Genomic DNA, 13,271 nt, shown 5'->3' on the forward strand with positions numbered 1-13,271 from the left:
CTTCAGTGTCGATCTGTCATCCCCATCGAATAAGAAACAGCTTTCAGGACCTGCAGCCAATCGGATGAACCAATTTGAAGTCTGCGCTGACAGTATCCAATCACCGAATTAAAAGATCGAAGCGGCTCGCTAATTGGTGAGAACATTTAGATCAACTTAGCGCTGATTGGTTGGCGGATTTGCGTGCAGGCGCGTAGAAACCGACAACAAACATGGCGGACGGTGAGTTGATGATTGAGGATTTTAGGCACTGTTTTTCTTGAATTTTGAATTAAAATGTCCACACTCGAGCATTTCTCGGCAATGTGCATGTAGTTAAATTGACGTAGTACCGCTGAAGTTTATTAAGGGGTGGTTTTCACATTCGTAGGAGGCCGTTTCTGTTTTGACACTGGGGCCTCTGTTGTCAAGCAAAGAGAGTTGCGGGTTTGTAAATGAAAAGTCTACGGTCTTGTGTTGTAGATAGGAATGATGTAGCGTTGATGATCGGGTATTTTGGCCATTTACATGGTATACGGTGGCAGGCATCGAGCAGGAGTCTGGCTTTAGGTGGTCGAAACAAGGAAATTGAAGAGTTTGTCTCATGACTTAGCACAATGAGTATCCTGGCCGCACGCACTCATTACCACACAACGCACGCTGTTTCTGAAAAAGGGCCACATATCCACCCAAAGACATGAACCAGTGATAGGGAAAAAACCTAAAAGGGCATTAAATTGACATTTCAAGAAAAGAGAGAACGTTACCTAGAATTACGTCGAACTGGGCCCTTGTCTAACGTGGTGGTATTGAGCAGAGGTGTCATCTAAAACGCGTTTGTTAGCTCGGATTTTTTGTAAAGTTTTAAACGCCTTGTTGCGTGTTATAGGGTGCTTGTTTTTGTTACGAATAGTGCTGAAATCTAATTTGCATCTTAATTTTTCTTAATATCAAGTATTTTTTTGTTACACCCTTGGTGTAATGACGTTTTGATCTTTACGTCAGGTATGCTGTTCTTTTGACTGATACTTAGATGCATGAAATTAATGCCGTGAAAGTTGTCAATGGGATTATTGTCAGATGTATTTGACGTAATGGTTCATTCCATTTAATAAGTTGAAATGTTCCCACTTTGTTTCTTGTTGTAAATAAGTCCAAAAGTGTTCTTTCAACAGTCTTAAGAATTTTCTTTCTTCTAGATCACACTGACGCAGAGCAAACCCTGGAAGGTCACACACCTGTAAGTTAAGATAATTACTTCTGCTTACATCACTGCAGTTTTAGAATAACACTAATAGGTAACTGGTGATTGGATTTTTTGTCACTAACTGTTTTGCCTTTTTACTTAAGGTTGCAGAAAATCCACATGCAGATTATGGTCTCACAGAAAATGTACAGGTACAGGATATGATACTTCTATAACATCACTTTTTTAACATATATCATAGGCTGTTTAATATGCACATTTCCCCCTTTGTCCTTCAGAGGATAGTGGAAAATGAGAAATCCAGTGCAGAAAAGGTTTCAAAGCAGAAGGTAGATCTACAGTCACTTCCAACACGAGCGTATCTGGACCAGACTGTTGTACCTATTCTTCTACAGGGCCTTTCTGTGCTGGCCAAAGAGAGGTAAAAAGATCTAATTAGATCTAAGAAATGTCATATTGCATGCTTTTAATGAGGATTTGGACAGGCTTTGCATGTCATTCCTGTAATTTGGATGCAGACGAGTATTGAAAGGTTGCAATAGTTTTAAAAAGTGTGCTAAACTGTAGAATAGCAGGCTGATATTATGGTGTAGTCTATAATATCCTTTATGTTAATTATAAATCTAAGCCTGCAAATGACAAAATGTTCTATATCACTATTTACTTTGTTTAAAATAAAATATAATACTTATCCCATAATCCCCCGATCACCAATGTGCTGGTACTGTGAATTATTTTCTTTTAGCTTAAAGTTTTAATTTATAATTTTTGAAATGAGTAATTGCACTTCAAAATGTTACTAAGTTTGCTTACTAAAACAAATACCATACAGGTGCCTTTCATCAAGATTGTAATGTTGAATCAAAACTCACAATAAAATGAATCCTTTTGTCTTTCTGATTAGAATACTTAATGCTATGAGCATTTATCTCTGGAAGTTGTGCTCGGCAATTTAATTTACAGAATCCCATTAGAATGTTCTGAAGTGCCTAATGTTAATCAAGAGTAATTGTGATCTCTGTATATTGGTGTACTTTTTTTCAGACCTCCAAATCCCATTGAGTTTTTAGCAGCATATCTTCTTAAGAACAAATCGCAATTTGAAGATCGGAATTGACTCCTGGGCAGGCAGCTGAGAATCACCATCTCCATCTTCACATTACTTAGCATTTACAGACTTTTTAATGTTTTTTTAAATCTTTATCTGTTAACAATATAATTGCTGGATAAAAAATGGTATTTCATTGCAGAATTGTAGTTTATGCGGATATTGTTCTACCTGGTATTACTGCATTATGATGACTGTTTTATTTGATGGAACGAAAATGGTTGAAATGTTCATATACTGCAATGCCTCAAGGTGTAATGTCAATCTTGATGAATGGAGCAAGTATTGAAGACCGCAGGAAAATGCATACATGCTTTTATACAACTTGAAAAACTGCATGTGTAAATGCTAAATGCTACTTTACCTGTTTGATCGTAATGAAGCAATATTTGACTAATAAAAGGTTAAAACCATCTGTGGTTTATGTAAATGTTTTACAGTGATTTATGATCCAACATTGTTTTAAGTCTGAGGAGAAAAATAGATTACATATTTAGTAGGCACGCATGTTGTGTTTTTTTTTTGGTTTATTTCTCCTATGATAGACAATTTATGGTATATTTTGCTTGTACTCTGCTTGGGTTTGAAGAATGTGGTGATCACTATTAGGATAGGAAAGTAAGATCTGTTTCCTTGTTTTGTGTTTACCTAATGCTGTAGTACATCACTGTACATAAACTGTTTTATATAGCACTGGAGTTGAGTAAAGAGAAAACTGCCCATGAGAAGTGCTATATTATAGAATTTTCACTTTCTGAGGCTGAGGCACACTTTTTCTACTAAAATCAAAACTATTTTACACTTTATATCTGTTAAAGTAAGGTATAAACAGTTTATTATAGAACACATTGAAAATGGTACACGATGATAAAGTCACATTTTGGACAATTTTCTAATCATTTAAAACGGATACAAAATAAAATTTCACTTTTGTTACATTCTATAAAATATACGTTTTTCAATATAAAGACAATTTTTGATACATTCACACCATTTAACAAATGCATATAACCACAACTTTTGCTATAAATGAATATTAAACATGTTTAGCACCATGATTTTTAGTGCTTTTGTTCCAGTGTTAAATTAATATTTTTGTTTTGTCTGCATTTAAAATAGAAATATGGTCCTTTGAATTACTTCGTTTAAAATCTTTAAATAGAAGTATTGCACAAATACAAACCAGTCCAGCCATACATTTAAACTCATTTCTAAAGAATATTCTGAATTCAACATGTTAATCAACATTCCTTAAATCATCACAATTAAAAAAAAAAACAAGTTATGATTTAAAATTTATAAAACAACTGCACCAATGAGTATTGGTTTCATTAATTTGGGTGTCAGTCTCTTCAAGCTGTCATTACACCAGTAATGTACATTACTAAAAAAAAACATAAAATAGTACTTCATTGTTTTTTTTACATATCTGCATTAAACCTCTAGTGGCACATTGTAGAAACTAAACAACATCAGTTTAATCGAGTGGGCATCCCCATCTGTAAATATCTTGTACACAGAGCTAAATATAGAACTGATGAGCAGCCAGCTTATCCATGAAAGGTCGGACAAGGTTGTCAGTGGAGAAATAGAAGATAAGTCCAAAGGTGATGGAGATAGGCAGAGCTGGCAGAGCCTTCTTAAAGATAGCCAGCAAGAGAAGTGTGAGGCACAGGCCCTGTGAGAGACAAGATTGAGACATCAGTGAGAATCTGTGTACCTCTCGGCAGCTCACATACCATATAATACATTTAAATTCTAAAGCACATTTCATTGGAGTCATTACAATCTCACTCTGCATTCTATAAAAGAAGAACTGAAAAAGAGAAGTCTAGGAACTTTGTTAAGACAGAAGAGAGTGGGGAATTAATTTACAGTATAGTCCTGGAATTTGGTAGGCATGCTGGTAGAGAAGGGTTTGAAGATCTTATAAGGTTCGCAGTTGAAAGGTCTCAGTTGTGAACTGCTGGTCTGAGATGATCAGTGAGGCTGTTCCACAAGTGAGGAACAGAGACGCATAAGGCACAGTCACCCATAGTAGTTTGGTTCTGCGGACCTGCTGCAGATTAAATTGACCTGATCTTAAAGACCAGGCTGAAGCTTGAAAAAAGGTCAGCCTTAAAGGCTTTAAAATCCATATATCACATATTTGCGCCACTGCCCTTAAACTGGCTCAAAGAAAAGACAAGAGTGCAGGCTGAAAAATGTTCTACCACATTACTCCTTCATAAGACAGTGGATTCACTGTTCCCTTCCTCTCTCACAGTGGGTTAAAGGGCTATTTTTTTTATGAGAACAAGTGCTTTTATTTGATTTTTTTTATAAGCAATGCATTAGCATAATGCATAAAAGAACAATAAGTTAAGAAAAAGGAATTCAGGGTTTCAAAGAGTTTTGCCATTAGTTCATGGGAAATGAAAGTGAATGTGGGAATAAGACTTACTATTAGAATGGCCACAAAGCAGGCCAGTGTGGTGTTCCAGTCCCCACTAGCCGTAGCCGCAGCTTTCCCCACCAGTACACTGTAGAATATGAAATCCCCCAAACCCAGTTTCACACCCCCTGTAACGGAAGAGGAACTCGTCAATAAATATGGATGTGCTGCAAAAAAAAAAACCCTCCACAATACTTAGCTCTTTCTCTTCTGCTGTCATGTGCAGATTCGGCAATATTCTGGCATTAAGGGGAAGCAAATGGTTTCAGTCACACAATAGCTTGGTAGCAAACATTTCCACGTCAACACTTGTCTTCACAGCAGTAGCAACGGCATTTTAATAGCTGGAGAAGTTCTCGCAAAATCTGTTATGGACCTGTTATTGTATATGGTACGACTCTGGTGACCAGTTTTCTAACCTGGCTGTCCCAGCCCACAAAATGAGAAGTGAGACAAGAGCACGCTGGCAGGGGTGCTACATGGCCAGACGTAAAAGACACCAGTGATTTTCACTCACTTTCCTCTTCATGTTCGTCCTCTGCAGGGGGAGATCTGCCCTGGTCCCTGATCACCTGAGGTGGGGGTACTTCACAATTTTCATTAGTGTTGTGGTGGTCATTCTGGTTTGTTTCTTCATCTGACAGCAGTAACAGAAATATATCTTTTTAAAATGTTGTAGACTAAGAACATGAGTAACACAGGAGCCTCCATATTTATTCATACCTTTGAACTAACAAAGATGATTTATCAAAGAAAATGTCAGCGCACTTCATGATTTGTTTTAAACGCTTATGAATTAGAAACACATTACTGTGTGAAAGGGAGTATTGAATATATCAGTCATAATATTTCATCTAGTGAAATAATATTTGCTTTTTTTGTCTTCAAATCTACCATTATTTATAACCTGAAAAGTTTAACATCTAATGTTTTTTAGTCACCTAGTAGTTTTACAAAACTTCGGAAAGTTTATAAAAACTTTCACTGCCACTGGGTTTTCACATGGGGTCAAAATACTTGGTACCATTTCGTCAGAGAATTTGTCTGAAAATGTAAAATAAAAGATTATGCTCCTCAAAAGCTCTGGGATCATCTATAAATGTCCACAAAATATCCCCGTTTTGACGATGGTATCCATCACCAAGACATTTAAGGGCAGAGTCTCTAAAACTACCATTCAAGGCTGTCCCTGTGAATCAAATATCTAACCTGATTTAATCTGTTCAAGGCCAAATTCACTTGCAGTAAGATCATAGTAACTGGAACTCGAGCACTTTCATTCCTCTTGAATCACACCTAAGGTATCCATAACACATGCATGGAAACGAAAGATACACACAGACCTGAATCCTGATTCCCAGACTGCGTTGCTGTGGAAGGCTTTGCCATTCCAACCATCCACATCATGGCAGCTAGAGGGAAGAAGATACAATAACACAGGCCTGGTATGTAAACATGCATTCCTGAATTATTGGCTGATGCACAGGGATCTCTTTCTGCCTTTGTTGCTGTCCACATTTAGTAAAAATGTGTCTCTGGAAGCTTGCTTACTCTGGAGACTCACATGCTCCGTGAGGATAGTGAAATTAATCAAAGTTATGACATTACAGAATTATATCCATTTTATTCTACTACTAAACCCCATCACTTACTGCATTAATTCTGCATTATCACTGACATCAATTTACATGCATAGGTACCAGACTAGGACTGTTGGTCCCTAAAATCAAGGTGTATTTAGATTTCGTACTCTCTACACATGCTCTTTGCCTGCACTTACAAGAGTATATCAGCGCTGGGAAAATGGGCTCATTCCGTTCCTGGGCTGTTTCCACCAGCATTCTCAAAGGACCCTTTGGACACAGCACTGCTATCAGATCTGGAAGGAAACAAGATTAGTAGATCTAGAAAGAGTTTTGAACAGTAGTTTATCAGACATACCTCAAGTCTATAATAAGACATAGATGTCAACATAAGAGTAAACATTTCTGGTGTTCACTTTCCTAAGACATGAAGAGAGGCATTAAGCTCTTTATATTGGCTTGCAGCTGTGACTCCTGTACTGCAAGGGCAGGATGAGGATCTGTTGAACCACTTCTCTGACCGGCCCGCCTGCCAGAGCCATTCATCTTCAACAGGTTGCAGGCTGAGGTGCCTTACAGGAAACCTAGCATCTGAGTGGAGGAGTACCCCATGACTCACTGATGTTCCTGCAGGTCTGCTGGCAGGGGACAGGTCACAGAAGTCAAGAAGACCCTGGCCAGCTTGTCCCGTGACCTAATCTCAGCTGCATTCCCGACAACTGTGGCCGCCCATGTGGGAAGTCCTAGTCACAGCTGTCTAGCAGCAGGGCTCACATTCGACTCAACGATATCTGGACCTGAGCTCTGAGGAAGGAACTTAACTGGAGGGAGATTTCAACAACACAGTGTGTAAAAGGGCACGGGTCATGTCCTACCATAAACAGAGATGGCTCCCAGTATGACCCAGGCTGACCACTCAGGCAGGTACTTGATAAAGACCAATGCCATCAGGGCACTGATCATGATGAGGTATGCCTGCTGGAGATGCAGTGGCCCCTTCCAATGGATACACACCATCCCCACCGCCCCAAAATTCCAGATGACAAGAACCAAGGTAAGATAGTCCATCGCCACATTGTAGGTCTTAAACACCTCCCTGCAAAGGCAAGAAAAAAGAAACATTCCACTCACTATGGTTTGTATCATGTAGACATCAAAGGTCCTAAAGCCCAACCAGGCTCTGAGGTCTCTCTTGCACCACTGTCAGATTTTGAGTATGGGTACTTATTTATCCATATTTCATGTTATGAGTCCTGGCCCTATAACCACTATTTATTTTGCCACTCGCTTTCACAACTCTGGATTCAAAATCGACAGGTTTTTGTAAAATGGATGTGTGTCCCATTCTTGATGTCTTTGTTTCACCTTGTTTTAAAGATCACTTGCTGCATACTCAGGGCTTTTTTAAAAAAAATGTCCATTTCAAAATACTGCTTGAACATGCCACTACAGTATATACCATATATACTATGTACATACTGTATACTACAATACTATGTACATGCTAGACACCTTACCACACTGACTACACATCTGAGGAAGAACTTACCCCAGGTACATAAAGCTGAACCAGAAAAGTAACATTAGGGAAGAAAGAATGAGCCAGCCATGGATGAACTGCAATAAAAATAGCAATCACAGAGGTGACAGGTTGACCATGGAATTAAAAATACATAAATGGTACGTTTACATGTTTATTACCCTTTGCAAGTTTAAGACATGCCACCTAGGTCTGAATAACACTCCCTTCTGCATGGTGGTGCTGACTGAATGGGCCGGAGTCAACAGTAAAGATTAGTTCTCGGCCGTCACTCCAGAGTTTTACAGAGGCCCTGCGGTCTGTGCTATCCGAAAACAGTCCCGAAGAATGAAATGTGATAAAATAGCCAGTGCCATTATTCAAAGTGTGCTGTGTTTCTAAGATATGTGAGGTTTTAGGTGTAACGTAAAACCAGGGGTGCCTTTTTGCAGATGGGATTGGATCCCAGTCTCAAAACACACATATTACATGCACTTCATGAGAATTTGGAAAAAATACTCTTAAAATTATTTTAATTTAATGTGAGAAAACAGGCTGAAGAAGAGTATATTTTCTGTTTGTCATGTAAATCCAGTTCCTCATTTCTGAATAACTATAATTATAAATGTATTTATAATTACATTATAAGCAATGGAAGAATATTTTCACAGTGGCAGTCAGAGACTGGATCGACTCTCACCTTGTAACAGCGGTACTTGTAAAGGATAACAAGAAAGATAGTCATTATGACAATGACACTGATCATAATTAGAGTATTTAAGACTGAATTCAGCAGCCTCTGCCCCACCGAAGAAGTGTCTTCTGTAAAGGGCGTATAAATCCTGCAAACAACAACAACAACAAAAAACATTTTTTATTTAATGACCTGATTTTTATTCTTATTAAGAGGTCCATTTCTTACCTAAACAATAGAATAATTAGTCTGCATTTTTTTTAACATTGTCCAACTACTCCTAATATGCTAGAAACTGAAAAATTATATTTAAGTAAAATAATTTCAAATTCTCTTTACAGCAAGCACATAAATTGTGGGTGAATTAAATTCGCTTGCTAGCACATGAATCTCAAATCTCAAAGCTTTCGATTAATTTGACAAGTCCAATTAGAAAAACTCAATTTCAAATCTAAGAAGGAGAAAAAGGAGAAGAAGGCATATAACACCAGACCCTATGAAAACAAAGCAAAGAACCTCTCAGGTATCACTGGGCACAGTACTAAGGCAAAGCAAATCAATCACATTCTAATAAACATTGATCCTTATACTGAACTCACTGTATTACTGAGCCACCAGTCAAGACATACAGTGCCGATATTTAACCAGTGTCACTCCATACCACATCCCAGATTTTCAGGTAAACTCCAGGGGTCCCTTAACTGAACAGAGAGAAGGGGATTACTTACAGCTGACCATTCTTCTCTGTATAGAAGCTGACCGATTTGATTGTCGCTACGACAACGACCATACAGAGGGTGACGGGGACAAACAGCATGATGACGTGCTTGGCCCCATATTTGAGAGTGAGCTCCTCGTCCTCACTCTCCAAAGCAGAGTCCCGATCCACGTGTCTCCCATCCTGTCTCTCACTTGAGCCGGCAGCCGGGCGGCGCTGCAGGGGGGTAAAGGGAACAGTTCACAGCAGATCAGCTAGACAGAGTCAAACCTGCAGGGACTGAATCAGCACAGAAGGACACATGTCTCCAGTTTGAAATCTTGGAATAGACACTCGAGTGGCTGAACAGTACCTACCCTTATGGCTTCTGTATCTGAGGAAATGGGCAGGCCTACGTCACTAGCATACGACAGGACTGTTGGGCTCTCAGCTGGCACCAAGGCTGTCCTCTCATTGCAAAACTCTTCTTCGCTGTCTGAGGTATTCATTAAGGGAATCTTCAGGAGGCTAAAATCCCAACCTTGACAGACAAAAAGAGCAAGTCAGACGACAAAGGGGCAATTTAATTCAATTATTTGTGCAACGGGTGGAGTACAAGGCTATGGAAAAACTTTTTTTTTTTAACAGAACGTCCCAGAGACACTGAATCTTGAGGCCAACAAACGGACTGAAAACACACCCAATCTAAAAGAAAAATAGAACATCAGCTGTTTTCTTAGGAAACTACGCATACTATTTTGTTTTATGTTTTTACTGAAACTATAACACTCTCATCTTGCATTACCTCTCATATGATACAACATAATAAAACTAATTGTGAAAACTGTTTGGATTAAGGATCATAGTGGGGTAGGAAATCATGTTTTCCTCTGGTTATTTTTCATGTCTTGCCACTGTCACTGCAAAGGTACGCCAGCAGTTGCAAACTCAGGCCAGACCTGTGGGACACTGAGACCCGGGTGCTGGCCAGGCTGTGTGAGCCGTGACCTGTTCTAGATGGCGTAAGAGGTGCCTTAGACCCTACAGTGGCAGCCGTGCTGATGCTGGTGATGACTTCCTGCTCTGGGATAAAGAGAATCTCCACGGTGACCAGGCTTGAAACATTAGCTTCCTGGTCTCTCAGGCGGTCTGTCATGACTGGAGGGTCTGGAGGATCAGCTATATCTGCACAGTGACCAGCGCACCAGTACACTCCATTGCTCTGTTCACTGTGTCAGCTCACTATACTCACCTCAATGGCTGAGACTGGCAGCTACCATTACTAATGCTAACCTACCAGACAGCACCACAGGAATCATCAGCATGATGTGTGGCAGAGAAATGGGGCTCAGTGGGCCACTTAGCTCATTAGCAGTGGGTCCTTAAAGGCTTCCAGCACCGTCCTGAGGATGCTGAACTCTGCACTGTGTGGGTGTCACAATCTGTCTTCACAAGGGTGGATCTTTACACCTGAGCAGCAGGTCTGGACATTTTGCCACCACTACAGGAAGGTCCCACCAAAGCTTGCCCCCTGCTGGGAGGGACCCCATCTCTTACTTGAAATCATGTACTGAGTCCAGGTGAGAATGAAGGGGAAGCTTTTAGAGCTCAAAAGCGAAAGAGGGGGAGAAGTGCTGAGGTCCTTGGCAGAAAGGTGGTCCAAAATGAGGATGACCTCCTGCGACCCTGTGGCTGAGCCCAAGACAGAAGCTACTTTTTTTACCCAAAGGGCTGTGGGAATACGGAACACGTTTCCCAGCCAAGTTATTAAAACCGATACAAGGAACATTTTCAGGAAACAGCTGAGATCTTTGGATCATCTAACTACTGACTCCCAAACAGGCTAGATAAGTCAAAAGGCTTCATCTCATTTGTGAGCTACAGTATGTTATATTCTTGACCTCAAAGCCTGCCTGCCTGTTACTGTTGACTAGAGCTGCCTGAAGCCATCGGGAGCAGACAGTGTAGTAGCTGTGTCCAGCCAGGACCTGAGGGACACTGGGACACTGGGGCTGGATTGGTTTGTGAAATTCAAGCAAGGGGGCTTCTTTACAGAAATAAAGACACTGTCTCTCATACCTACACTTTCTGATGTTTCTCTGTAAGGCATGATGTTGATGTTATTCAACTTAATATAACACTCATCTACTGTTTTTAGTTCTTTTTGTTTGACAGAAATAGAGTAAATGAGGAGCATTTTCAACATAAGAAACTTTCTGCTGTGTTTAGTAAATAATGCATACATTTTCCTTGTTTTTTCCTGCTGGAAACATCGTCTAGTAGAGAGAGAACAGCAAAACAATATACTTAAATCAATAATGTAGCAATCCAATTTTGTTTTACAGTTTTCAATGTTCCTTCTCATTTCTCTTTTGATCGTTGTACATATAACCTACTTGTCACCCACAGAAGTCGGACTCCACTTTGTCACAATGTCCTTTTAAGGAAAAGGGGAGGGTGCTTGTCACAAGATAGCCAATCACATGCCAATATTACAGCTGACTTTAACCAATAAAGTAAGAGTTGGTTTCCAGCCGTCCAATTAGAAAGAGAGTGGGCGTCTCTTATCAGGACAATGCTCGGGAAATTTCATGATACCTTTCAGACAGTTATTTTCTGACAGCCATTTCTAACTAAAAAGCAACAAGTCGTGATTTTTTTTTTCGTAACACGAAAATGCGAAACTTACGTCGGTCTACTCTCGATTTGTGTGTTCGCCATGCTAAAAGTACATGTATAAAACTCGGCACTGATAAAAGGTTTGAAAAGGAAAAATAAGCGTGAAGCTTAACATAACGATATCATTCCCGTTCAATCATAGGAAACTTTTAATCAGCGTATTAAAACAAGTAACACATAACCGCTAGCTGGAAAACATTTTTAAGCTGTCAAGAAGATTGTTTTTATGTTTAACCCACAAACACCTCTTTCTTTGCCCATTTCAAAAGCAACAAGCTTCCTACTTCACAACACACAAACAATCTAAATGACCATTAGATTACGCCAGTTACATTACCACAGGATGTCCACTAAACGTCGCACAAAATTGAGGGTATTCACAAAAGCATTGAACTACCTCTCTTTTTCGCAGATTCGGCATCAATAAAGGAAAAGACAACTTCACTATTTGTGCTGCACTCAGGGTCAGTAGCTCGACTTACTTCGTAGAACGAGGAAATAAACATCAGCAGCTGAGCGGAGAGGCCGATCATGTGACGACAGGCATGTCATCTGATCTCTGTGCCCGAGGGATTTGGACAACAAGCGTCGTTTTAAGGTTTCCACCCAGAACAAAAGTATATATAGAGTACAGTTCATAGAGTTTAGAACTAGTGTCCTCCCTGTTTTAGGAACAATGTAAATGTTGTACTTACTCAGCGAGTGCTAAAATATAGACTACCACACACGACTAGATCGGTGCTTTTTTATTTACCGTGTTAGAAAATATGAAGTTGTTAGACTGTACGAAACGCAAATGTTATGTGTAATGGGCATCAGAAAGCAAATTCACACAAATCGCTCTCGGGTAGATTCTGTTTAACAACTAAACGGTATGGGTACACGCACAAGAAGTTGCACTGAAGCAAATAGGAGCGACATGGGATTCTGAAGAAAGATTTTTGCCAAGTGAAGCACAAATATCCTATTTAAAGGACTCGAGGAGAATTATAATGGTCTTAAGGCAGATCAAGCTCATTTCCTCGGACTACGCCATTTGGAGTTAATCAGCAGCAGAACCGTTATTAGACTGCATAATGAAATATGTCACCTAAAGACCTGCAATTACAAACTCATTAACATGAGTTTCTCACGGTACAGTTTCCCTGTCTAACACAGTGAAGATGAAAACCCCCATAGAAAAGTTTTCTTTTTCGAAATGATATTCAATGTACGCTGTCAGAATGTAGGAGTTTTGGGGCTTTTGTCCCTGGACAGTACTATATAATAATAAATAGTAATTTAATGTCTATATTGTTGTTGCATTGTGTAGGTGACACAGAGATTATTAGAACATGAAACAAACTGAGAGTGAGACCCTCTCGGGTCAGC

General features: G+C 39.6%; 2 protein-coding genes across 3 annotated transcripts; one reads left to right on the plus strand and one right to left on the minus strand.

Moving 5' to 3' along the window:
* Positions 1 to 81: 81 nt before the first annotated feature.
* On the plus strand, positions 82 to 2,707 carry dpy30 (dpy-30 histone methyltransferase complex regulatory subunit). The gene is made up of 5 exons (XM_088610218.1): positions 82 to 222; positions 1,179 to 1,219; positions 1,330 to 1,377; positions 1,465 to 1,607; positions 2,231 to 2,707. Exons 1-5 carry the CDS (start codon positions 213 to 215, stop codon positions 2,301 to 2,303), a joined length of 315 nt encoding a protein of 104 aa, XP_088466344.1. The 5' UTR covers positions 82 to 212; the 3' UTR covers positions 2,304 to 2,707.
* A 389-nt stretch (positions 2,708 to 3,096) lies between these two features.
* Positions 3,097 to 12,528, minus strand: psen2 (presenilin 2). Of its 2 annotated transcripts, none has more exons than XM_088610215.1 (11): positions 12,383 to 12,528; positions 9,599 to 9,762; positions 9,253 to 9,458; positions 8,531 to 8,672; positions 7,861 to 7,928; positions 7,187 to 7,407; positions 6,509 to 6,607; positions 6,072 to 6,140; positions 5,246 to 5,365; positions 4,738 to 4,856; positions 3,097 to 3,972 (listed from the first exon to the last, which is right to left on the minus strand). In XM_088610215.1, exons 1-11 carry the CDS (start codon positions 12,450 to 12,452, stop codon positions 3,817 to 3,819), a joined length of 1,434 nt encoding a protein of 477 aa, XP_088466341.1. In that variant the 5' UTR covers positions 12,453 to 12,528; the 3' UTR covers positions 3,097 to 3,816. The 2 variants fall into 2 exon arrangements, with proteins under 2 accessions (XP_088466341.1, XP_088466342.1); XM_088610216.1 differs by having other exon boundaries at positions 12,298 to 12,448.
* Between the last annotated feature and the right edge of the window lie 743 nt (positions 12,529 to 13,271).

The sequence above is a fragment of the Lepisosteus platostomus genome, chromosome 17 (assembly GCF_059453375.1).
Source record: "Lepisosteus platostomus isolate fLepPlt1 chromosome 17, fLepPlt1.hap1, whole genome shotgun sequence".
NCBI lineage: Eukaryota > Metazoa > Chordata > Actinopteri > Semionotiformes > Lepisosteidae > Lepisosteus > Lepisosteus platostomus.

Bases quoted from the DNA above. Each gene is read 5' to 3' on its own strand.
- dpy30 (XM_088610218.1), top strand. The intron at 1,220-1,329 runs GTAAGTTAAGAT...TTTTTACTTAAG, and splicing joins CCCTGGAAGGTCACACACCT to GTTGCAGAAAATCCACATGC. The intron at 1,608-2,230 runs GTAAAAAGATCT...ACTTTTTTTCAG, and splicing joins TCTGTGCTGGCCAAAGAGAG to ACCTCCAAATCCCATTGAGT.
- psen2 (XM_088610216.1), bottom strand. From the start codon at position 12,433: ATGATCGGCCTCTCCGCTCAGCTGCTGATGTTTATTTCCTCGTTCTAC. The intron at 9,459-9,598 runs GTAGGTACTGTT...ACCCCCCTGCAG, and splicing joins CAGATACAGAAGCCATAAGG to CGCCGCCCGGCTGCCGGCTC. The intron at 5,366-6,071 runs GTCTGTGTGTAT...TACTGCTGTCAG, and splicing joins GTCTGGGAATCAGGATTCAG to ATGAAGAAACAAACCAGAAT.